This window comes from Zophobas morio, unplaced genomic scaffold, assembly GCF_036711695.1.
Source record: "Zophobas morio isolate AGI-343-1 ecotype UQ-CSIRO unplaced genomic scaffold, CSIRO_AGI_Zmor_V1 ptg000030l, whole genome shotgun sequence".
Classification (NCBI taxonomy): domain Eukaryota; kingdom Metazoa; phylum Arthropoda; class Insecta; order Coleoptera; family Tenebrionidae; genus Zophobas; species Zophobas morio.
In genome coordinates, this window is record NW_026972135.1 from 4,458,858 (window position 1) to 4,486,462 (window position 27,605).

At 33.5% G+C, this 27,605-nt stretch overlaps 1 protein-coding gene across 3 annotated transcripts; it reads right to left on the bottom strand.

The window, feature by feature from the left end:
- Nucleotides 1–966: 966 nt before the first annotated feature.
- Nucleotides 967–27,274, bottom strand: LOC135138004 (basic salivary proline-rich protein 2-like). 3 transcript variants are annotated; one of them, XM_064067816.1, is made up of 7 exons: nt 26,943–27,061; nt 26,182–26,371; nt 16,751–17,004; nt 16,519–16,696; nt 8,703–8,815; nt 3,733–4,050; nt 967–3,672 (listed from the first exon to the last, which is right to left on the bottom strand). In XM_064067816.1, the coding sequence occupies exons 2-7, from the start codon at nt 26,330–26,332 to the stop codon at nt 2,821–2,823; spliced, it is 1,866 nt and encodes a 621-aa protein (XP_063923886.1). In that variant the 5' UTR covers nt 26,333–26,371; nt 26,943–27,061; the 3' UTR covers nt 967–2,820. The 3 variants fall into 3 exon arrangements, with proteins under 3 accessions (XP_063923886.1, XP_063923884.1, XP_063923883.1); XM_064067814.1 differs by lacking the exon at nt 26,943–27,061 and adding an exon at nt 27,158–27,274 and having other exon boundaries at nt 967–4,050; XM_064067813.1 differs by having other exon boundaries at nt 967–4,050.
- Nucleotides 27,275–27,605: the final 331 nt, after the last annotated feature.

Here is a 27,605-nt window from a genome sequence, read left to right on the forward strand (position 1 = left end):
AAATTGCAAATAAAACCAGTGAAAATGTAACACTTGCAACAAATTGACTAAAACAATTGACAAAGTAACCAGATAGATTTCGATTCCACCGACGCACTCTTGTTGTTTTAAGCAGTTCAAAAACTTCTTCATACAATAAGGTTGTAGTAACCTAAAACTAAGGCGTGTAGGTGACACGACATCAACTTCAGGAACAGCTAACATCACTCCAAGATCAATTGGTAAAATTATAATGCCTAGCAGTAAAAATTCTTTACCAAACGCTTTTAAAAGAGCCCTTGTCAATGACGGCTGCTTTTGACACTTTTCTTCTTTAATCCAAAAAAATTCCAACTTATCTCCGAGACTCGTAGCCCTGTGTTCTTCCGCAGCTTCGTACAAGTTGTTTTCAGTGAAAGCGTGCGATTTAAATAAAATTGGTAGTTCCCAGCTAAATATATGAAATATATAAAAGTAAAACCAATTTGACAGTAAATTACCAGAATAAAAACTGCGACAGGAAATTAGACCTGTCCTTCGGATGAGATTGTTTTTGCCGTCTTCTCTCTTTTTGTTCCATTTCGAGTGTTTGTTGGTTGTTAAACCTTTTACAACTGAACAGTTACACTTTTGTCTATGTATTTATTCAAAGCAGTTTTGATAAGATCATACATGTTACCAGAATTGAAGACCCATGTATTATGTATACATTTTTATTTAACTACCTGCACCACAAACCGTATCAGCAAGGATTGACAGTCGCAAACTATTCAAAAGCGCAAAAACTAAAAACAATATTTTAAAATAATTATAAATTTAAACCATAAAACATTACTGACCTCCTATAAAAAAGACTCCACTTATAGCTTATCACAGGCATATTACGTAGTTTTACAACGTTACATAAAAATATATGTTGTATTTATACTGAAACTTGTTCTAGAATTACGACCGAGTTGAAGAGGGTGTTTGTTTAAAAGACGCTCCTTCTTAAATTTAGATTTATTATCTGAGATACTTTGTACATAGCTTAATTAATAGTAATTAATCATAGTATTATTGTAATTAATAAATATTTCTCACTGTTTTCTTAAGTTATATAATTTCTAAAATATTGCATTTTATTTTACATTTATAGTTTTCTGTAACGCTATTTTACTTTTCATGTTTTTATCTTTAATAACTATGTAGTAATGACGAGGTAGCGCAGCGAGCCACTCTGCCCGGCAGCCTCCCCAAAAGCAAGTCTAATACGCCTACAAGATTTCAAGTTGTTGAACACACATTTTAAGTCGGAAATCTGTGTTTTAAAATTACAATTGCGCGGCAATTTTAATTTTAAAAACACATTTTTCGCCGCTATCACAAAAATTTGGCTTATCATAGCTCACATTTCAGTTTGTATTTTGTAGTTGGCGATCGCCAATCAATCGTGTCTTAAACTACGACTACATGTTACAACTACAACTTTTATGCACAACCGTTTTTAGAGCATTTCTTTTTTTACGAAATTTTTCCATTTTTGGTTATATACAAACTAAAATTGACAAAGTTACATATTGCTCTTAATTGTTTTTTGTGAGGGGGCGTTGGGTGATCTCCCTAAACCTACAAAATTAAAAGCTACGTTGGCCAATAACGCAACGAAAACGCTCGCATCGATAAAATTTCCAAACATCAACAAGTATATCAACTAAATAGGTATTTACAAATTTTTAGATTACTTTAATACAGGTACAATGTTAATATACTTCAATAAGAAAAGACTCGGTATTGTCCGACTAAATGTAAGATAAACAATTCGTTTTGTTTGTTTTTTTCAATGTATGTATGACAACCTAACTAAACGTGTAATAGTTTTGGCCAAGATTTTTTTTATGAACTATGACACCTAAATATCTACACTACTTAATAAATTACTATCTTAACCTAGAGATCTTACTCGCTAATCTTAAAATACTTTCTTTGGAAAAAAAATCATAACAAATTTTAGGCTCTTTGAAACTTTTTTTTTGTGTGTAACAATCTGTCCCGTGAAAAATTTTGAATTTCGAAACAACTCCTACAAATTCAACAATTTAACGTCACAGCCTAAAATTGAAATATTACGAGACTAACAGGAGAACGAAACAACTACTACCAAGGTGGTGTTTATAGGAAAGAAGATTTTTTGTTTTTGTTTGTTTTTTAGAGAGCCGATAGATTCACTCGATTTGGACTAAAACCGATGGCAGCCTTTTTGAGCAAAAATCTCACTTTGATTTTAAAGTCAATTACAAAGACTGTTAAGGGAAAAAATATCAAAAAACTAACCTAGATTGATACAATGAAGAACGTACAATGAGAGGAAATAAGGCAAAAAACTGTTCAGCTCTGACGACCAAACTGGATGCCAAGTACTTTACTCGTTTTTTGTTTTCTTTGTATTTTCGCAGTAATCAGTAGGACATGCGCACTATCGTAAAGGACTTGACAGACGAACTTTCCCCTCTACTAATACGATTGTTGCGAATAGAGTCATCGAGTTTAAAAAATAATCAAAACTAAACTAATTTATACACATCCTTATACATTAAATAACAATTGCTTGTTAAAAATATTTAGGACTTAGTTTTTTTCTTTTTATGTATCTACAAAAAGAATCCTAACCTAGGAAAAAGTCCAAAGCTAAACGGGCTTCTCTCACTTTCGTGTTAATAACAATAATATTGTCGATTATTTAAATAATATTGCATTTTTATTCTTGTTTTGTTTTTTTTATATACAAGCAAACATTTTTATTATTTTTTTTATAATAAATAAATTATCCCTTTTCTTAAGTGTCAACAACAAACCTCTTAATCACATTTTCAGCGTTTCCATTTTTTTACAGGTATCAGAAACGTCGTTGTTCGGAGGGAGAGGGAGCGGCGCGTCGCCGGCCCCGATCTCGCTGAGCGAGCCGCCTCCAGGCTGGACGTTCCGGCGCGTCGACCTCTTGTTCCTCCTCGCCGCTGCCGCCGCCGACGACGCTACCGTCGCCGACGTCACGACGAAGTTCTGCTGCCCGTTATTCCGCACCTGTTGCGAAGGGACAAAACTTTTACTCTTATTGTTATTATCCCCGTCCTTCTTGGCGGCGGCGGCGGCGGGCGGGCCGTGGCCGCTCCTCCGGCCGAGCGAATTCTGGTACGTCCTCGTGCCGCCGTTGTACATGTGGAAGGTGTTGTGCGGGGGCGCCGCCGCCGGGTGCGGCGGCAGCGGGGGCGGCGCGTCGTCCGCGTTCGCCGACGAGTTCGAGTCCGTCCGGAGACTCGACCTGCTCGAGCCGTTCTCGGGTTTGCGTGTCGCGTTGAAGTTACGCGTCTTCCGCCAGCCGTTGAGCTTGTACGGGGGCGGCGGCCCGCCAAAGTTATAGTGGTAAAGCGGCTGCGGCGGCTGGCCCTGGGCGAAGTGCGGCACGACGAGAGGCTGCGGCGGCGGCGGGGGCGGCTGCAGCTTGACGCGGCGGCCGCCCTGCATCGAGACGAGGTCCTTCTCCTGGTGTTGCTCCATCGACAGCAGCGAGACGACCGGCGTTTTCGTCTGGCGGCCGGCGTCGGCGTCGGCCGGAGAGCGCGCGGGGTCGAGCGGGGGCGGCGCCTGCGGCGGCGGTTCGTGCGGATCGACTATGTCTTGGGCGGGCGGCGGATGGTCGGCCACAGGGTAGGGGCCCTGCACATCCGCGCCAGCGTCAAAGCCGGGGGCTAAGAAATCGCCTACGATCTGACTAACCTCAGGATAACCGCCGTTGGCCATCTCCAGACCTTCGGGGTAGACGGAGACTGGGCCGCCCTCGAGCGGGCCCCCGTAAACGGGCACGTTGTAGTAAACGGGGTCGGGGGCGTAGGGCGGTAGTTGGGCGTTGTAGCAGGGCGGTCGGGGAGGGCTGCTGGAGGGAGGCATCGGACCGGGGGCCTGGGACGATCCGGCGGCGGCGGCGGCTGCTGCTGCTGCTGCGGCGGCGGCTGAGCCGCTATTGCTGCTGGGACCGTTCTGTCCACCGACCATGTACTGGGGTCCTCCGTTGTTCGGGTAGTAGTTGTACTCGTACTATCATCAGAAAAATATCTCAGTAAAATGTTTACGATTAAAGGGAAAAACACGGCTAGAGCGTTGAATTATTATTATTATTATTATTTTTTAAATCGTGTCGACATCCAGAAATCGAGGATCGCATCTTCGAAAAGGCGGAATTTCGAAGTTTCGTCACGTCTTGTTGTTGTTTAATTTCTTCTTCATAATTTCAACCTTCGTTCTAAGCATGTGTGACGATCAAATCTACATTATCATTATAATTCCTTCCTATCGGTATACGAAATATAGCGCTTTCGGTTTAGCCGGAAATGAACGCAACTTTACCTAACAAAAAGACATTATGGTTTTACGTTCTGTAAACGTCTGAATATTTTTGATAACAGAATAAGAAGAGTTTAAATCTCCCTGGCTAACTAAGATCTAGCATCTTTGATTGATTCTCCTAACCTCAAAAATTGTCTTTAACGAACCACAGTAAAAGCTCATCTTTTTGTTGAAGAGGCTGTGGTTTTGATTGATTAAAGGCAACAATTTTGTCCATTTTGATAATTTACAAAAAAATAAAATGTTTTTGTGGAGAAAAAACTGACTCGTTTTTTTGAAATTATATGCCAAAAGAATTTTGAAGAGCATAGTAGCAATTCCCACAAAAGAAAAAAAATAACTACGTTGACAATGCCTTTAAAATTTGTGTGTAATTTACGTTGTTCTTTGAATTTTTATATTTTGAATTTTAGAATTTTTCTGAGGATGAGTTTGGAGACATACCTAAAAGTACTTCGGCTAATAATTAAAAATTTATTTAAGTCGATTTGCTCAATCAAAAGGAAGCAGAAAATCTAACGTAAAAAAAATCTTTTTGTCATAACAAGTTTTGAGATGACCATTTTGGCATATATTACACAAATTTTCGGAAAAATGGAGTGAGTCACCCTGTATAAATAATTCTAAAAACTCTGATTAATGCATTGATAAACCACAAGTATACTCATGTTTTGGATATTTTAGGCCGAATTCATTGGTCAAAATTTGGACATGACGTCATCAATTTTTTGACAGGAGTAAACGTAATGATTTAGATTAACGCTTTACCATGCTTATGATAACCTTAAAACGTTTGCAAAATTCCAGAACATCCGGGTTCGTAGTTTCAAAGTTAAATTGCAAAATATTATAATTTTCATTTTTTTTTTTTCACAAATCTGAATGTGCCGGGAAAAACTCGACACGGATTCATAAACTACACATGTAGTAGTGATATTTATAAAATATAATTCTTCTTTCGATATCTCCTTTTATTTTCAAAAGAATGAATTCCCTACTTTTTCTCAAAATACTGCGCCCCAGGGGTGCGATTTTGTTTCTCGATCGAAAAAAACTCGATAGCGATAAAATCTCATTTGCTGATTGGTTGAGATGCTACATTTCTCGATTCTGTCACGAATCAAGTCTTCATGGAGTGATCTTTTCTCGATAGCTCTGAGTAAAGTGATAAATTTTGGAGACATAACCTCGAAATTTATGTCAAAATAGAAGTTCAAAATCGTAATTCTGTGTTATAAGTTCTTAAAATTAAGGTAATTGTAAACTTTTGAGCATTTAATGAATATATGCAAAGAATAAATGCAAACTTTTGCATTCAAAAGCTACGCAATGACATTTATCGCAAGTGATAATTTATCACTTCGATTTAGAAACACTCGATAGCGATAAAATCTCGTTTACTGATTGGTTGAGATGCTACATTTCTGTCACATTTCTCGATTCTGTCACGAAATCAAGTCTTCATGGAGTGATATTTTCTCGATAGCTCTGAGTAGTGATAAATTTTGGAGATATAACCTCGAACTTTATGTCAAAATAGAAGTTCAAAATCGTAATTCTGTGTTATAAGTTCGTAAAATTAAGGTAATTGTAAACTTTTGAGCATTTAATAAGCTTATATGCAAAGAATAAATGCAAACTTTTGCATTTAAAAGCTACGTAATGACATTTATCGCAAGTGATAAATTATCACTTCGATCGAGAAACAAAATCGTACTCCTGGTCTCACGACGAATAAAAAATTAATCACAATTGAGACGGGGGTGGGTGGGTGGGGCTTATTCTTTGACTTTCTGCTCATAAGATACGTGGTCTTCTTTCAACAATAAAATATTTAAAACGTCAAATGGTATATTTGAGGTTAGAATCATGTCCAGGTGAATCACCAAAATTGCCCCATCTACCAATTTACCCTTCAAATTTACTGAAAAGTCAAGTTGTGAATACTATTTTTTTTAATTTTTGGGTATTTTTTCTACTTTTTAGCATATCTCCTTTTACTTTTGAGAGGATAAGAATATTATTCATTCCCTATTTAACCTCAAAATAGTTTATTTCAACAATACGATAACATTTGCAACATGTTTCACTTGGTAATTTCTTGTACAGAAATACGAACTTTGTAATAAACTCCGCCCCCTCTGTCTCACAATGAATAAAAAATTCATCACAATCGGGATTGGGGCGGGTGGGCGGGGCATAATATTCGACCTCAATTTCTTAATATATATGGTTTTTTCTTTCAACAACACGATACTTTGCAATTAAGCTCCGCCCTTGGTCTCACGACGAATAAAAAAATTAATCACAATTGCCAGGGTGGGTGGGGCTTACATGGTATTCTCGTGTCTTTGTTTTAGAACATAAAACTTTCTCGGGGCTCCAACTGTCTTTTTTTTAGAATGGAAAAATGTGAAATTTTGTCGAGGGTCTTAATCATCTTTTTTCTTAATTTGTAATAAGCTCCACCCCCTGCTCTCACAACGAATAAAAAAATTCATCACAATCGGGATTGGGGCGGGTGGGCGGGGCATAATATTCGGCCTCAATTTCTTAATATATATGGTTTTTTCTTTCAACAACACGATACTTTGCAATTAAGCTCCGCCCTTGGTCTCACGACGAATAATAAAATTAATCACAACTGACAGGGTGAGTGGGGCTTACATGGTATTCTGGTGTCTTTGTTTTAGAACATAAAACTTTCTCGGTGCTCCAACTGTCTTTTTTTTTAGGATGGAAAAATGTGAAATTTTGTCGAGGGTCTTAATCATCTTTTTTCTTAATTTGTAATAAGCTCCACCCCCTGCTCTCACAACGAATAAAAAATTCATCACATTCGGAATTGGGGCGGGTGGGCGGGGCTTAATATTCGGCCTCAATTTCTTAATATATATGGTTTTTTCTTTCAACAACACGATACTTTGCAATTAAGCTCCGCCCTTGGTCTCACGACGAATAATAAAATTAATCACAACTGACAGGGTGGGTGGGGCTTACATGGTATTCTGGTGTCTTTGTTTTAGAACATAAAACTTTCTCGGGGCTCCAACTGTCTTTTTTTTAGGATGGAAAAATGTGAAATTTTGTCGAGGGTCTTAATCATTCTTTTTTTAATTTATAATAAGCTCCACCCCCTGCTCTCACAACGAATAAAAAATTCATCACAATTGTGATCGGGGCAGGTGGGTGGGGCTTCATTTTCTTTAAATGCAGTTAAGCTCCGCCCCCCACTTTCACATAAAACCCATTTACTAATTACAATTTTAAAGTGACGTCATCACATTGTTGGTGGGGACGATTAGACAAAATCGCCACACAACGGTGGACAGACAGATAGACAGACAGACGCACGGAAACGGACGTCAGATCTTAGTTAGCCATGACATCTGATTTTAGTGGCGCCTTCTGTGTGTAAAGAGAACGACTACAACTGAGATTCAAGCGGTTTCCTACAAACTGCTTCCATCGAGCGAATGGCTTATCGTCCACAATACGCATTTTCATTTATTTTATTTTTTTTTGTTTACCTAATCCAATTGTCGCTACTTCGATTTCTGGACTCGATACCGATCTTTTCAAGCTCCATTCGCCACACACCATAACATTTTTCTCGTATACTTAAAAAATAAAAAACTAAAAATTTCTTTCGCCACGCATGCTCAACAAAACCATAAGCTTGATAAACTGAGACGTTACGCAACAAATAACGAAATAAAAAAACAAAAACATTAACTATAAACGTTACGTATAACAACGAATAAGAAATTAATAAATGAAACAAAGAAGAAATAAACACAACAAGGCCTCGTGCAAAAAATCAAAATACAGACGTTTCGGCGTGCGATCAGAGACCTTAAGAAAGGGGCGGGGAGAGACGTGGGGAGCCCTCAGTACTGCAGGCCGTCCAGCAACACGTAGGCAGGCTGGGTGACTGGATACAGCCCTTCCGATATGTAGTTGCTGGACTGAACATACACACTATTTATACACGAACATTAAACAATTATTGTTTTTTTTTCCTATTGATGCTCGCAGCGAAACCAAAACAACAGTTATTTGTCCAAAATAAACAAGAAATCAATCATCGACAGTGTTTCAAGACATGGACAAGAATTTAAAGTGTGCCAAACATAGACATTTTGTTTTTGCTTAAAACGTATCAAGTTCTCGTTTAGTGGCCGTCACTACGGTTGGTGTGGTGGCGACTTCACTCCTGGTCCAACATTGCGACCCTTACAGTTCTCTAAAAACGTGAGCGACATTGTAAGCGAGTGAAATCACCAGTTAACACCATTTTAACATTTTGTTTTTGTACACAGTATGATGGAAAAAATACTCACCGGCATCGGTGGCATGGCGTACTGTTGTGGCATGTAAATATGATGAGGGAACATCATTGGCGAGTAAGTAGGGGCCTGAGGTGGGCCGGTTTGGGCCGGATACACAGGGGGTGCTAAAAAATACACACAATTAGTAATACTATAATAAATCAAAACTATCAACTTGTATTTAAAAACAAACACGGTACATTTCGTTACGCACCGAATGTTATCGTTTGAGAACTGTGATTACAGACTAAACAAAAGAACACAAACACTTCATCGCTGCTGCCAATATTTTATAACATAAAACGAGTTGTTTACTTTTCTAAGGAAATAATTGTGGAGGGTCTCTCGACTTGATGATTCGAGAGAATAAACTCGTAACAAGCACTATTTGAAAGTGGATATTTTCAAAACAAACCATGAGTAATGAATTGCTTGAGTAGTCGAGATTTATGCCGAAGTCAACAAGTCGGTTTTATGGGGGGTTTTATTACGACGCGCTCGATGTATCATAAAATTCTGGTGGGACGAACAGGACTCTTGCTTATACAGTGCGAAAAATGTTGTAGCTTATTTAACAATTTTACAAGACAGTAAGATATATCAAATGTTTATAAACGAGTCGGTAAAACTAAAAAATCAAAATATCCAGAAATCGAACAATCCAAAAATTGAAACGTTGGAATATCGATAAATCGAGAAACCAAAAAATTTTAAAACTGGAAAAATTGAAAGATCAAAAAAACGGAAATTTAAAAAATCGAGAAATTGAAACATTAAAAAAATGGAAAAATTGAAAAATTTTAAAATCGAAAAATTATATTATGTACATAGTTGAAAAATCGAAAAAAATCGAGAAATGGGAACATCAAAAAATCGAGAAATTGAAGCTCGAAATGGTAAAAATCAAGAAATGGAAAAATTGAAAAATCTAAAAATTTTAAAAATCGAAATGAGATTTTTTTTGCAATCGAGAAATCGGAAAATAAAGTTGAAAAATCGGAAAACTGAGAAACCGGAACAACGCAACATCGAAAAATAGAAACGTTAAAAACTGAAAAATGTAAAATTAAAAAAAAAAACAAAAAGCAAATCGAAAAATCGCGAAATTGGACAAACAAAATGTTGATATCTCGATAATTCGAACTAAAAAAATTGAAAAACCAAATTATCTAATGTCGAGAAGTCGAAAAATTCAGAGATCCAAAAATTGAAACATCTAGAGAAAATTAAAAAATTCGAAAAACTGAGAAATAGAAAAAACGAAACATTAAAAAATTTCAAAATTCAACATTAAAAATCGAAAAAGCAAACAAATCGAGAAAAAGATGAGTTAAATCAAAAAATTCAAAAATCTAAAATTTAAAAATTGAAGAACCAAGAAATCGGGAAATCGAAAATCTAAAATTTTAAAAATCGAAAAAATGAGTAATAGAAACTCCTAAAATTCGAGAAATCGAAGAATAAAGACGTTGAAAAATCGAAAAACTGAGAACCGGAAATAAAATCGAAAAAGAGAAACGTTAAAAATTGAAAAATGAAAAAAAAAAGGTAAATCGACAAACCATAAACTGAACAATCAAAATGTTGAAATCCCGATAAATCGAGGAATCGAAAAATTGAAAAATCAAAAGGTTTAAAAATTGAAAAATCAAAAATTTTAAAAACCGAAAAATTGAAATACCAAAATAGCTAAAACCGATATGTCGAAAATTTAAATCCAGAAATCGAAACATCAACAAAAAATAAAAAATTTAAAAATTCGAAAAATAGAAATATCAAAGAACCAAAAATTTGAAAAACAGAAATAGAAAAATCGAATAATTAAAATATCGCAAAATTAAAATATCGAAAAATTGAGAAATCGAAACATTTAAAAGTCGCGAAAATGAGAAATTAAAAAATCAAAAAATTTAAAAATTCAAAATTCGAAAAATTGAAAAATCTGAAGAATAGAAAAATTGGAAAATCGAAAAGTCCGAAAAGTCAAAAAATCGAAAAATTGAAAAATCGAGAAACTGCACAATCAAAATGTCGAAATCTTTATAACTCAGAGAATCGAAAAATCAAAAATATTGAAACACCAAAATATCTAAAACCGAGAAGTCGAAAAATCGAAAGATGCAGAAATCGAAACATCAAGAGAAAAATCTAAAATTTAAAAATTCGAAATAGAAATATCGAAGAACTGAAAAATTTGAAAAACTGAGAAATTGAAAAATCGAAAATTTTAATAATTGAAAAATTAAAATATCGAAAAATTGAAAAATCGAGAAATCGAAACATTAAAAAAATCGAAAAATTGAAAAATTAATAACTCCAACATTAAAAATCGAAAAAGTAAAAAAACGAGAAACCGAATAAAGAAAAAAATCGAAAAATTGTAAAATTCAAAAATTCAAAATTTAAAAGTCGAAAAATTGAAAAACCAACAAATCAGGAAATTGAAAATTCAAAATTTTAAAAATCGAAATACCCGAAAAAGTTGAAAAATCGGAAAACTAAGAAATCGAAATATGGCAAAATCGAAAAACAAACGTTAAGAATTCAAAAATGTAAAATTAAAAAAAAGGTAAATCGAAAAACCATAAACTGAACAATCAAAATGTCAAAATCCCGATAAATCGAGGAACCGAAAAATTGAAAAATCAAAAGGTTTAAAAATTGAAAAATCAAAAATTTTAAAAACCGAAAAATTGAAATACCAAAATAGCTAAAACCGATATGTCGAAAATTTAAATCCAGAAATCGAAACATCAAGAAAAAATCAAAAATTTAAAAATTCGAAAAATAGAAATATCAAAGAACCAAAAATTTGAAAAACAGAAATAGAAAAATCGAATAATTAAAATATCGAAAAATTGAGAAATCGAAACATTTAAAGTTGCGAAAATGAGAAATTAAAAAATCAAAAAATTTAAAAATTCAAAAATCGAAAAACTAAGAAATCGGAAAATCAAAAATCCAAAATTATAAAAATCGAAAAGTTGAAAATTCGGACAATTGAAGAATGAAAAAATTGGGAAATCGAGAAGTCCGAAAAGTCAAAAAATCGAAAAATAGAAACGTTGAAAACTAAAAAATGTAAAATAAAAAAATTGGTAAATCGAAAAATCGAGAAACTGCACAATCAAAATGTCGAAAATAATTCAGGGAATCGAAAAAACAAAAAATCAAAAATTTTAAAAATCGAAAAATCAAAAATTTGAAAACCGAAAAATTTAAAAATTGAAAACTTAAAATATCGAAAATTTGAAAAATTAAAATATAGAAAAATTTAAAAATGGGGAAATCGAAACATTAAAAAATCAAAAAATTGAAAAATTGAATTAAAACTCGAAAAAGTAAAAAATCGGGAAAACGAAGAGTTACATCGAAAAATTAAAAATTCTAAATTTAAAAATCGAAAAACCAAGGAATCGAATGGAAAAATTGGAAAATCGCAAAGCCCGAAAAGTCGAAAAATCGAAAAAATGAGAAATAGAAACATTCAAAAATCGAGAAATCGAAAAATAAAGTTGAAAAAAAAAACAAACGTTAAATATTGAAAACAAAAATTGGTAAATCGAAAAATCTAGAAAAAAACAATCAAAATGCCGAAATCTCGATAATTCGAGGAATCGAAAAATTGAAAAATTTAAAGGTTTGAAAATTGAAAAATCGCAAACTCAGAAACTTTGAAAACTGAAAAATTAAACACCAAAATAGCTAAAACCGAGATGTCGCAAATCGAGACATCAAAAGAAAAATCTAAAATTTAAAAATTTGAAAAATTGAAAAAAGTATCGAAAAATTGAAAAATCGAAACATTAAAAAATCGAGAGAACGAATAATTAAAAAATCAAAAAATTTAAAAATTGAAAAATCGAAAAACTAAAAAATCGGGAAATCGAATATCCAAAATTATTAAAATCGAAAAATAGAAAGGTTAAAAATTGAAAAATGTAAAATAAAAAAAAATAGCTAAACGGAAAAATTGAAAGATGAAAAAACTGAACAATCAAAACGAACAAATCTCGATAATTCGAGGAATCGAACAACTGAAAAATCAAAAAATTTCGAATTTGAAAGGTTTAAAACATTTTTGAAAAACCACAAATCGAAACATCAAGAGAAAAATCTAAAATTTAAAAATTCGAAAAATTGAAAAATAGAAACATCAAAAAACCGAAAATTTGAAAAACAAATGGAAAAATCAAACATTTTAAAAATAGAAACATTAAAATATCGAAAAATTGAAAAATCAAGAAATCGACAACATTAAAAAATCCAGAAAACCAATAATTAAAAAATCCAAAAATTGAAAAATTCAAAAATAAATTTAAAAATCGAAAAACAAAGAAATCGGGAAATCGAATATTCAAAATTATAAAACTCGAAAAATTGGTAAATCGAAAAATTGAAAAACCAAAATATCTAAAACCGAGAAGTCGAAAAATCGAAAGATCCAGAAATCGAAAAATGGAAAAATCAATAAATGTAACATCAAAAATCGAAAAATTAAAAAAAAACGAAAAACCGAATAAAGAAAAAATTGAAAAATTGTAAAATTCAAAAACCCAAAATTTAAAAATTGAAAAATTGGAAAACCAAGAAATCGGGAAATTGAGAATCCAAAATTTTAGAAATCGAAATGCCCGAAAAGTCAAAAAGGCGAAAAATAAAGAAGTTGAAAAATCGGAAAATGGTAAAACCGAAAAATAGAAACGTTAAAAATTCAAAAATGTAAAACAAAAAAAAAACAATAGGTAAATCGAAAAATTGAAAGATGGAGAAACTGAACAATCAAAATGTCCAAATCTTGATAATTCGTGAAATCGAAAAATTGAAAAATCAAAAAACCTAAAATTTTAAAGGTTTAAAACATAAAAATTGAAAAAGCAAAATGTTTAAAACCGAAAAGTCGAAAAATCGAAAGATCCAGAAATCGAAACATCAAGAGAAAAATGTAAAATTGAAAAATTCGAAAAATTGAAAATTTTAAAAACCAAAAAATTAAAATATCGGAAAATAAAGAAGTTGAAAAATCGGAACTGAGAAACTGAAATAAGGCAAAATCGAAAAATCGAGAAATGAACAATCAAAATGTCGAAATCTCGATAATTCGCGGAACTGAAAAATTGAAAAATCAAAAAACTGAAAAATCCAAAGGTTTAAATTAAAACCCGAAAAATCAAAAACTTTAAAAATCGAAAAATCAAAAATTCTAAAAACCGAAAAATAGAAAAACCAAAATAGCCAAAGTCGAGATATCGAAAATTAAGGATCCAGAAATCGAAACATCAGAACAAAAATCTAAAATTTAAAAATCGAAAAATGAAAAATCGAGAAATTGAAACAAAAAAAATCGAGAAAACGAATCATTAAAAAATTAAAAAATCAAAAAATTTTAAAATTCAAAATTGGAAAATTAAAAATCGAAAAACTAAGAAATCGGGAAATCTAAAATCAAAAATTATAAAAATCAGACAATTGAAGAATGGAAAAATTGGAAAATCGAAAGGTCCGAAAAGTCGAAAAATTGAAAAATCAAAATATCTAAAACCAAGAAGTTGAAAAATCCAGAAATCGAAACATCAAGAGAAAAATCTAAAATTTAAATATTCGAAAAATTTGAAAAATTAAATATAGAAAAATTGAAAAATCCAACACTAAAAATCGAAAATTCAAAATTTTAAAGATCGAAAAATTGGAAAATCGGAAAACTGAAGAATGGAAAATTTGAAAAAAGTCCGAAAAGTGGAAAAATGAAAAAACGGAAACAGTGAAAATAGAAAAATGTAATATAAAAAAAAGGTGAATCGAAATATTGAAAAACCAAAATATCTAAAACCGAGAAGTCGAAAATCGCAAAATCCAGAAATTGAAACATCAAGAGAAAAATTTAAAATTTACAAATTCGAAAGAAGGAAAATAGAAATATCGAAGAACTAGAAAATTTGAAAAAATGAGAAATGGGAAACATTAAAAAATCGAAAAATTGTAAAATTAATAAATCCAACACTAAAAATCGAAAAAGTAAAAAAAGAGAAACCGAATAAAGAAAAAATCCAAAAATTGCAAAATTCAAAAACCCAAAATTTAAAAAACGAAAAACTGAAAAACCAAGAAATCGAAATAAGGCAAAATCGAAAAATAGAAAGATGGAGAAACTGAACAACCCAAATGTCCCAAATCTCGATAATTCGGAAAATTGAAAAATCAAAATATTTAAAACCGAAAAGTCGAAGAATCGTAAGATCCAGAAATCGAAACATCAAGAGTAAAAATCGAAAAAGTAAAAAATCGTAAATTTAGAAATGTCAAAAACTGAAAAATCGAAAAATGAAAAAATTGAATAATTGAATAAACTGAATAGACATTTTTGCGATAACTTTAAAGTTTGCAAGATTTCAAAGCATTGGATTTTGTAATTTTAAAGTTAAATTACACAATTTTGATATTTTTTCCAAAGATCTGGTGATCTGGTTGCCCAAGGTAAAAACTCAAGACGGATTCATAAACCACAAATAGAGAAGTAAATTATTTTATCAAATTTAAAACATTCGCCATTATCCTTAACTTACCCTCCGAAAGTAAAACTCATCTATAACAAAAATTATTTAAATAAAAATAATTCAGTTTCATAAAAAATCGACGTGTATCCAGACGACACGAATTACGTCACACACTTTCTTTTATGTTGAGGCTGCAAAATTTATGTACCAATTCTCATAAAAAACGGCTTCATTTGCATCCACTTGCAAACTACGACCTTGTGGTTTACCACAAATCGCACGTAAACGAGTCATTCTATCACCGCGAAAGGAAAAATGCAACAAAATATTATTTCCTCGGACACGTGTTGATTAAAAAAAAAAACAGTAAACGGAATAGAATGATGCGGAAACCAAAAATAACTTCACAATCTAAACATCATTAATAAACTCGTCACCCTAGAACGAACTTTCCGCACCACCTTCAATAATTAATTTGGTCCCGGTAAAATCCAATAAATTTTAAATAACCTCCACTTAAACCGTCGTTTAGTTTAATGACTCAATTAAGGCTCGAATCGATCATTGTTTTATAGCGTCTTTGTAAAGATAGTTTTGGTTACTTATCGCAAAGGCGTAAATTTAGTGTCAATTAAACTACTTGTAAAACTCGTCACGGTAAAATTTGACGGTCGTCAAACGCTGAACAACGCCGTATTCAATCTATTCCTTGAACATTAACTTGTAGTTTCTCATGCTTATTCTATCAAGTATTAAAAAGAAAAGGTCGCAACAATTAATTTCGAGCTTAAAAAAATTGGTCGAAGCTATTATTTCGACAGAACTTCGCTCATCCTCGACAATTTCGAATGATTTACTTTGCAAAATTTTACGATGACGTCATCAGTTTTTAGAGGGTCACAGATTAACGAGGACCATACTTAAGTTATACACGAAATAACGGTTTTTAAGTCACCTTATTTAGATTAAGTTTGTAATATTCTTATTACCTTCTCAAACAACTTCTATTTACAGGAGACATTATTTTATGTATAGTAACAATTAGAAACACGTGAGAACTTGTTTCTGTTGCTATGGCTTAGATTTAACTTGGTCCAATAAACTCTCTCATTAAACTTGTGCTTGTATTTGATGTCACGACCTTCTTAGGAAACAAAAAAAATAAAATAAATAAAATTCGCCAAATCAAATTTTATAATTTTTCGTAGTTGGATTGTTCTGGGACGAGGGAAGTTCTCTCAAAATAACCGAAGACCATTAATTATTCCTCATTTATATTTAAAATCAATTAAATATTCATCAGACTTCTTCCATGGCGTCGTCTCTCGACTCACCCTGATAGACAGTCGTCGGCTGAGAATTGGGATCCCCGGGAGCGGCCGGCGGCTGCTGGTAGTAGGTCACACCTCCTTGAAAGTACGGAACTCCGGCAGTAGGAGGGAAAAAGTACTGGGCAGTGTTGCCGGGAGCCACGGTCGACGGACTTGAAGCGTCAAATGCCCGATTAAACGGCTGCAACACAAAATCGTAAACTCCTGGATCGCCCAAGGCGCGCCTTCTCCTCACTTGTTTCTTAATAGCTGGAGCGATATTAAGTTTTCTTTCCCTGAGCACTATGTTGTCTGCATCTTTCAGAGGACGTTTGGCGTCGTCCTCGCTCTCGAACGTGATGAAACCGTAGCCCTTCGAGACTCCCGCCCGGTCCTGGATGATCTTGGCGGCCTTCACGGTGCCGTAGTTGCTGAAGAGCTGGAGGAGCTCGCCTTCGGTGGTGTTGGCCGAGATGCCACCGACGAAGATTCGGTTGGGGACGAGGGTGCCTAAAAATTTATTATTAGTATTTAATATTTATTATAAGTTTTTCTTTAATGTCTACAAGCAAGTTCGGTTAAAGCACGTCATTATGTCCTTTGAATTTTTAATCAGAGACTAGTTATTAATAGACGCATTTTGTAGATACTTTTATTTTTTCCTGGTTATTTTCTTGACATGCATATTTAACGAAAATAGCTTAGAAAAGTTCCAATAACGAGCGTAATTATTAGTTTCTATCAGCCCTTGGTTAACGGCTATCAGAAACCCACTAGATAAGACTTACTATTGGCACAAATGCACTTTAATCGCTGGCTGGTTTGTATTGTAAATTGCAGTAAGGATTATATTTTATTATAAAATAAATATAAAAAGTACTCTCTTCTCTCAGGAAGGAGAGCACAATCTGTTGTTTCTCATGTACTAATTTCCGTGAACTCAACGTAATGACAGTTATTTAAAAATCAACGTGGATTTAAAACTCACCTTGATTACCGAATTACGTGAACAGTTGAAATACACTGCTCACACGACAGTTAGATCTAGTTACTGTTTCTAGTAATACAAAAAGTAACAATATTTATGACTAATAACTAGAGCTGAGCGGTTGAAATTTACGTGCTACGAATTAACCCCTCCCTCGGCGGACCAGGGGCGCGCAGCCGATGTTACTGCCGCGACGAAAATTATGAGAAAAATAATGTTATTTGAACGTTAGGTGATGATTTTAAAATCCATATCCATGAAATAATACGAATTATGTTAATACTTTTCAAGTGTTGGTTTCGTTGAAAAGAAAACTATTTGCGTAAATTAGCATCAATGTTCGTAAATTTGTATGTGTTAGTGAAGTTCTTTTTGACGTTAACAAATCGTTCAACAAAGAAAATGACCTTTCTACGTCTACACTAGTAACAGGCGGATGATCGAAATATTTTATAAACGGTTGATAACGTGTATCTATGGCATTTTCTTCTTTAGAAACAAATTGTTGTAGTATATGAAAATCTGGATTTTTAGTAAAGATTGCTTCGATTTTCCGTGTTAGTTGGACACCAAAATTTTCGGGAATGTTCTTCAACTCACTTAAAATAACGTTTAACTTTGTTACCGCTTCGATTAAAGATAGATTTGGGGTTTCAAAATATGTTATTGTAGCCGGTAACTCTTTGAAATGTCTTTTAATATACTGCAGTTGTTCTTTGCATCTAGGTTTTTTGAGTACATCTTTGCATTGCGTAATGCTACGAGCATCGTCGTTTAAAGCAAATACAACTTTTTGTATTGCTTCAATATGGTCAGCATAAAATAAACTGGCTTCTAACCATGTGCCCCATCGCGTAATGATTGGTGAGGGCGGCAAAGGAAGATCTGGGCACATTTCTTTATACAAGTTCACTCTTTGCGGGGCCTTTAAGAATATCTTTTTACATGTACTTATTAATGCATCGACATCCGAAAAGTGGTCTCTGATAAATTCGCAAACACGATGGAGTGCATGTGCTATACAAGTAATATGTAGCATATTTTTATACCAATTTTTTAATAAGTTACCAGTCTTTATCATGTATGGGGCAGCATCGGAAACGAATAAAAGTACTTTGCTGCGTTTTTCGTCCACATTATCATCAAAAATATAATTTAAGCATTCATCAATAATTGAAAACATAATTTCACTATTCACTTTATCTGACACATGGCAGTCTATCACATAAGGTTGATACACTTGTGTTGGATGTAATATGCCTATTACAACATTTACAACACAACGTCCTAGAATATCTATAGTTTCATCGGCCGCAACCCATATATAATTTGACCCGATTTTGGACTTAATTTTTTCCATAACACTAGAATAACATTTTGGCATATAGTATCTTCGCAGTGTTGATTGATCTGGAATGTGTCGCTGTGTGTATTTTGCTAAGAAGTTTTTCAAAATAGGGTTTTGAAGTTTATTTAACGGGATATTCGCAGCAGCAAAAGCGGTACATAAGTCTGTGTAAAAATCACCTTTTACAGGCTGATTCTCGGCTTCTATGTGTTTTTGTGACCTGACGTGGTTTGCTAAAATACATTTTTGGCGACAATGTAGATTTAAATCGCAGACGAGGCATTGCACTACATCATCTTGAATAAAAACAAAAGTATTCCCGAACTCTGCAATCCAGTGATGAATATGTTTCGCGTAATCGGTTGCGTGAGCCATTGTACAAAATCAAAAACTAAATCAATGTAAAAACAAATTAAATCAAACTCAAAGTTTATCCGCGAATAAAATAAAACGTAACAATAAATTAATTTATAACTTAAATGCAAAACAAATTATCCAAATTCAAATCAAATATAACAACTTAAATAACGTGACAGATTATGCCCTTACTACACGGTTTTTAGTAGCAGAAATAAAGGAAGGAGGTTGTCAGGTCGATAGGCAAATAATAATTGTACAGCGGGAATCGGACAAGGCAAGGCTGCAGCCGGCCGGCACTGATCGCGATTAGTGGGGGTAAATAAATTTCAACCGGACAGCTCTACTAATAACATACCATCTAAGATCATTGATTTTTGTTTTTTTTTTAAATCCGATTTTTTTCCTACCCTGGTTGCTAAGATAAAACTGAACAATATTAAGAGTAGTCACTGGAATGAAGAGGGGGTGGGTGGGCGGGGCCCATTGCTTTATTATAAAAGACTGTAGGACAAAGTTACTTAGTTCCGCCCACCCACCCTTTCTCTCATTTTTTTCTTCAGAAATAAGAAATATATCTTATAGCAAATAACGAAAAAAGTACAATTAGCACGGTTTTTTTTCTTTTTTTTTAATAGTCCAAGTTCTGTTAGTTTCCATTCCCACTCGACCAAGGAACATATAACTAGCCCCGCCCACCCACCCGTCTCGTTTCACTGATTTATTTTATTTAGTGTGAAGATGGATCTTTTACTTAGGGTGAATGTAGTACTTGGTAGGATAAGACTGATTTTGTTAAGTGACTTATCGTTTAAGAAAATAGCGGGCGGGTGGGTGGGGCTAGTATTTACTAAGATAAAAATGGAAAAATTGTAAAATTGAAAAGTCTAAAATTAAAAAAAATCGACAAGTAAATCGAAAAATTGAAGAATCGAAAAATCAAACATTTTTAAAAATCGAAAAATTCAAATACCAAAATATTTTAAGTCGAGAAGTCGAAAAATCAAAGTATCGAGAAATCGAAACATCTAAAAACTGAAAAAATCTAAAATTTAACGATTCCAAAAATTCAAACATCCAAGAACTAAAAAATTGAAAAACCGAGAAATCGAAAAATCGAAAATTTTAAATATTGAAAAAATTAAAATACAGGAAAACTATGAAATACAAACATTAAAAAAATGAAAAATCGAAAAAAAATTAAGAAGTACAAAACGAAATATTGAAAAATTCCGAAACTGAAATATCGAAAAATTGAACAATGGAAGAAAAATTGCAGAATTGAAAAAGTGAAAAATCCCAAAACTGAAACATCGAAAAATTGAATAATCGAAAAATGGGAAAATCGAAAAGCCGCTTAATCGAAAAACTGAAAAAATCGGAACATACATATGTATAATTAACAATAAAAATTAATATTAAGACTGGTCCCTGTAATCAAGACGGGGTGGGTGGGCGGGGTTATTACTTTCTTATAAAAGACTGTACGAAACAGATAAACTTAGCCCCGCCCACCCACCCATTCTCTAATGAAAAGTGGATCCTATACTAAACACAAATAAAATCATTAGAATGCGCGAACAGCGCGGGTGGGCGGGGCTAGTATTTCCCAAGATAAAACTAATTGTGGCTTATCACATACCGTCTAAGAAAATAGCGGGCGGGTGGGTGGGGCTAGTGCTTACTACGATAAAAAATGAAACATTGGAAAATTGAAAAATCTAAAATAAAAAAAATCGACAAGTAAATCGAAAAATTGAAGAATCGAAAAAACAAACATTTTTAAAAATCGAAAAATTCAAATACCAAAATATTTTAAGCCGAGAAGTCGAAAAATCAAAGTATCGAGAAATCGAAACATCAAAAAACTCAAAAAAATCTAAAATATAACGATTCCAAAAACTGAAACATCCGAGAACTAAAAAATTGAAAAACCGAGAAATCGAAAAGCCGAAAATTTTAGATATTGAAAAAATTAAAATACAGGAAAACTATGAAATACAAACATTAAAAAAATGAAAAATCGAAAAAAAATTAAGAAGTACAAAACGAAATATTGAAAAATTCCGAAACTGAAATATCGAAAAATTGAACAATGGAAGAAAAATTGCAGAATTGAAAAAGTGAAAAATCCCAAAACTGAAACATCGAAAAATTGAATAATCGAAAAATCGTTTAATCGAGAAACTGAAAAAATCGGAACAAACATATGTATAATTAACAATAATAATTAATATTAAGACTGGTCACTGGAATCAAGACGGGGTGGGTGGGCGGGGTTATTACTTTCTTATAAAAGACTGTACGAAACAGATAAACTTAGCCCCGCCCACCCACCCGTTCTCTAATGAAAAGTGGATCCTATACTAAACACAAATAAAATCATTAGAATGCGCGAACAGCGCGGGTGGGCGGGACTAGTATTTCCCAAGATAAAACTAATTGTGGCTTATCACATACCGTCTAAGAAAATAGCGGGCGGGTGGGTGGGGCTAGTACTTACTAAGATAAAAATGGAAAAATTGGAAAATTGAAAAATCTAAAATAAAAAAAAAATCGGCAAGTAAATCGAAAAATTGAAGAATCGAAAAAACAAACATTTTTGAAAATCGAAAAATTCAAATATGTACCAAAATATTTTAAGCCGAGAAGTCGAATAATCAAAGTATCGAGAAATCGAAACATCAAAAAACTCAAAAAAATCTAAAATATAACGATTCCAAAAACTGAAACATCCAAGAACTAAAAAATTGAAAAACCGAGAAATCGAAAAGCCGAAAATTTTAAATATTGAAAAAATTAAAATACAGGAAAACCAAGAAATACAAACAATAAAAAACCGAAAAATCGAAAAAAAATTAAGATGTACAAATCGTAATATTGAAAAATTCCGAAACTGAAATCGAAAAACTGAACAATGGAAGAAAAATTGCAGAATTGAACAAAGTGAAAAATCTCAAAACTGAAACATCGAAAAATTAAATAATCGAAAAATGGCAAAATCGAAAAATCGCTTCATGGAAAAACTGAAAAAATCGGAACATACATATGTATAATTAACAATAATAATTAATATTAAGACTGGTCACTGGAATCAAGACGGGGTGGGTGGGCGAGGTTATTGCTTTCTTATAAAAGACTGTACGAAAGAGTTAAACTTAGCCCCGCCCACCCACCCGTTCTCTAATTTGTTTCTTCTGAAATAAGAAATATATCTTATAGCAAATAGTATAACGAAAAAAGTACGATTAGCACTTTTTTTTCTTTTTTTTTTTAACAGTCCAAGTTCTGTTGGTTTCCATTCCCACTCTACAAAGGAACATATAATTAAACCCGCCCACCCACCCAGCCTCCATTTCAGTGATATATATTTAATTTAGTCTGAATGAAAGGTGGATCTTATACTGAACACTAATAAAACCGTTAGAATGAGAACAGTGCAGGTGGGTGAGTGTAGTACCTGCTAGGATAAGACTAATTTTGGTAAATGACTTACCCTTAAAGAAAATAAAGGGTGAGTGGGCGGGGCTAGTATTTGCTAAGATAAAACTGATTGTGGCAAATGACATACCATGTAAGAGAATAGTGGGCGGGTGGGTGGGGCTAGTACTTGCTAAGATAACACTGAACAATATTAAGAGTAGTCACTAGAATGAAGAGGGGGAGGGTGGGTGGGGGCCATTGCATTCTTTGAAAAGCCTGTAGGAAAAAGTTAAACTTAGCTCCGCCCACCCACCCGTTCTCATTTTTTTTCTTCTGAAATAAGAAATATATCTTATAGCAAATAGTACTCACTGGAATCAAGAAGAGGGGGTGGGTGGGTTGGGCTATTGTTTTCTTATAAAGGATTAAATCACATACCGTCTAAGAAAATAGCGGACGGGGCTAGTACTTGCTAAGATAAAAATGGAAAAATAGGAAAATTCAGTCATCAAAAGATTGAGCAATCGAGAAATCGAGAAGTCGAGAAGTCGAAAAATTGAGAAATCGAAATAAGCCAAAATCGAAAAGTTAAAACTGAGAAATCTAAAATGAAAAAAATCGATAAGTAGATCGAAAAATTGAAGAATCGAAAAAAACAAACATTTTTAAAAATCGAAAAATTCAAAAACCAAAATATTTTAAGACTGAATTAAGGGTAGTCACTGGATTTTTTTTTCCACACTTAATCAATAAAATAAATTCATTAATTTTTTGAACCACCGATTTAAGCAAATCTAAAAAATAGTAATGCAATGATAAATCACAAGTAAAAACTCGCCATATTTTGCACATTTTCGGTAGAATTTATTCGGCGAAATTTTGAGAAGACGTCATCACTTTTTTTGGGGGAGTAAACAGATATATTTTTATTAAAAAGTGACCATGCTTACAACAACTTCAAAACATCTGCAGGATTTCAAAGTATTAAGTTTTGAAATTCTTAATTTAAGACTCAGTCATTAATTTTTTTGAGACAGCGATAACCAAAATTTATCTGATTACCCTAATCAATATTTTGATGACGTCACCTAAAAACTTTGCACAGTAAATGCCACTAAAATTGTATAAAATACCAATCCTACTTGTAGTTTATGAATCCGCCTCGATTTAATTTACAAGAGTTACCATGAAAAAAAAAAGGTCTAATGTTATTACAGTCGAACACAAGCGACTTCTTCGGAAAATTATAAAATTTAATTTTGCGAATTTTATTTAAATGGTAAACCCCAAAAAGTATAAATAATATTAAAAACTATCAATTTGGATTGTTTTTTTTTTTTTTTCAAAAATCTGGATGTCAAAGGTAAAAACTCAACACGGATTCATAAACCACAAGTGCAGGAGTATCTTACTTTATAAAATTTAAATGAAAATTCGTAAAAACAGATTCCATCATTTTTCGAAACTGCATTTGTTGAACCGTAGGTACTTCAGGAACGAAGGAAATTCTGTCTACTACCCCGGACCAATTTTAAGCCGATATTTTCCAACTTTGCTCTTAGCTACAGGGGAATTTGAAGTAACGTCATCAATTTTTGAAGACGGATAAATTTTGATCAAACAATTTTAAGATATTTAAAAAACACTCAGTCCGGTAGTTATTGGTATGGAACTACACGACTAACATTTTCGTATTCTACAGATTATGAAATGTTGAGATAATATAAAATTAGACATTCTCAAAATAATCCGTAAGTAAACTTTAAGAAAAAAAAAATTATTTACAAATTATGCACAAATATACCGAATCTACAGAGAGCAATTAAAAACACGATCCAAGACAACCATGGAATTTTGAAGGTTTGTCTTTGATGGAATTTTCGTCTTGTCAGATTGCCGTGAATTTGAAAGTTTGACGATAATTTAATTTCTTCGAAAAAAGTATGTTTAATTCGGTTTCATTTTGGCAATAAATATAGAAAATAATAATGATATACAGGTTGACAAAAAAAAATGACGCGCCAACTCGAAGGACACATCATTAAATTCAAAAGTTCGCGAAAAAACATTAAACATACTTTATACAGGGTGATGAAAAATGAAATATAAACTTGATGGTACGTCGCTAATAAGGCTCTGGAGAAGTTGGAAAAAATTAACTTCGTAATTCTGATTTGTCACCCTGTATATTAAAAAAAAGATTTCTTTTTTTTTTTGGACATAAAATGAAAACAAAATACGACGAAATATCGAAAAGAAAAATTAAACTTTGACGGCCTATAAATCCCATATAATATCTATAGGATTTTTTAAAATATTTTTCCTTTATTCAATAAACAGTTTTTAACGTGTCATAGAGTCAGTGGACAATTTTTGATCACCTGTATTTTTCAAAGATTTGAAACGCTTTTACTTATTCATGACTAATTTTATACAGACTCGAAAAGATTTATTTTTAAAAGCCGTAAAGAATAATAACGCTATACAGGCTGATCAAAAAACTACGCATCAAATCGACACTGTCAAGTCCACAAGTTCCAGAGAAATCATTAAAATATTTTATGTAATAGGAGTATTAAAAAAGTGAAAAAGTAACCACTGTTGCCATATTAATTCTAAACAATCTTTATATCATATATTTTACATAGTTCATGACGTCATTTCAAATAAGATAATTTAGTTTTTTTTTCCATTTTGAAAACTGCGAATTTCGGATCTTCGCCTATGGAACTTTCCCGAAATGTTATAATTTCTCTTTGACCGACTTTCAATTTTGTGAACACGTGTTTTTTCTATCTCCGTTTTAATAAAATACAATAATTATATAATCAAATACATCAAACACAATGTCGAAAAAATAGAAATATGTAAAATATTTCCCATCAAGTGTTGAAATGCGAAAAATATTTCCTCAATTAAAAAAAACTGTTAAAAATCCCGAAAGCAAATAAAACACTAAATAAAAAAAATATATAATCTTTAAATTTAAACACACAATATGAAGAAAAACGGCTTCATAGAAATAACCAAAAATTTTTTGCTCAAGACTCGCTTCGTTCTAAATACAACGACAAACTAAGACAGTATTGGTCTGAATTTACAAATAAAGAGAAATTTCTACGTTGACTGTATTAGATCATCACTGTAGAACTTTACTCTTACCAAGACTGTTATGAATAATAATGCCGCACATTTATTTAGGTCTTGTGACTAGAGATACAAATTATATTAGAAGCATTTGTCATTTTTTCAACAGAATGATGTATCACATAAATGGGAAGTTTTGATAATAAAACTTCACAAAATTGCAAAATTGTCGGACAACTCTTTATTTCAACCCCCAGTAGAAACCGTTCTTATTTATTTATTTATTGCTTCTAAATTGTTTGAGGAGTTTTTGTACCACGACATTACTAAAACTCCCTTATTTTTCTTTTAAAACCCGTTTCCTACATGCTAGTAAATTTTCCTTAAACTTTGGAAATCGAAGACTTACTTATTTTGCATACTTAACTGAATCAACGCCCCGTGGGGTTGGCTGTTTTAGGCAAGTAAGCAAAAACCATCTCACCGTATTTGGGGGCGTTGTTGTTAGGGGGCGGCGGGGTGCTCTGGGAGATGGTCTGCGAATTGCCATTCGTCACCGGGGTGCTGGCTGGGGTGTTCACGGCCGAACTGTTGGAGCTCTTCTTGCCGTTGGTTTGCGTGGTGGAGGCCGACATTTTTACTGATTACCAAGCGAACTCTCTGAGGAAAACTACCTGGGGGCAGCGAAAAGTGAGGTTAGAGTTGCAAACACACTAGAAAGCGGGGCGCATTTTCGCGGATCGTGCTTAGGGGGTTGTCTAGCGGCGGTCGGGGTTTGTTCGTTCGTGAAAAAGCGAAAATATACAATGATGTGTTTATCGCCAATTTGACAATAAATACAAACAAAAACTTTTCGGGATTTAGTGGGGAAACGCCAAAAGTCCCTAGGAAATGACCTAGATTGAAAATTTTGGGCCCTTTCGAGGGGGGCTCGGGAAACGCACGGAAAGCCCGTAAATCGAAAAGACGGCGGGGGAAAGCGGAAAAGCGAGAGCGTCGGGAGGGAAAATCCGGGAAAATCGTGCACGGCCGCGAAACGCGCACGGGAAAAGTCCCGCGAGGCCAATCGGGGCCAATTGGGCCAAAATCGGGTTTAGTTTCATTCAGGCAAGCTTTCCCCGACGAGTTTCCCCCGAAAAATATAAATAAAACCCAGGTAAAAAAATACCGCAGTGGGACTGCAGGACGGTAGGATAATGTATGAAAAACCGCCACGGCGCGCCCTCTCCGCACAAACAAACTTACTTGTGGCAACAACACCGTGGATTTATGAAGAATCATTAGTGATTTTGAAGAAATGAACACAGAAATTATTAAAAACTAAAGTCGTTTTCACTACAAAACGGAGCCATCGATAAAATGGCGTCGACCAATGAAAATGCGCGATTTCGTGACGTAACGGTTGGCAACATGAAAAACGAAAATATTGAAAATTTATGCGCCGAGGGGCAGACACTCACCTTGCTTATTGCGGTTCTTATTCCGAAAACCATGCGTTTATACAAGTGAACACTTTGTTTTGTAAAAAAAACTTAACAAGGAAAAAAATTAATTCTGTCAATAAATCAACAAAGTTAACTGTCAAACAACGTCACCATGGCAACGCGACTTTCGGTTTCAAGCGCCAGTGGCGGAACAGCCAGGCGGAGAATGACCGAAAAAAACTCAAACGAAGCTGGCAAATATGGCCCAAGAGCACGGCGGTCTTGATCTCACGAAGAAGATTCAAGAACTGATGGTAAATGGGGCCCTCGGTACTCAGAACCCTTTGGCTTTTAATGAGGCTTAAAAATTACGCAAGCGCAGTAGTTCATACCCCAAGCTTTTGAGTTTGGAAAGGTAGAAACGGGAAAAATTTCGATTCAAAACGAAACCCACACAATGGGGTTCTTAATCCCTTCAACTAAT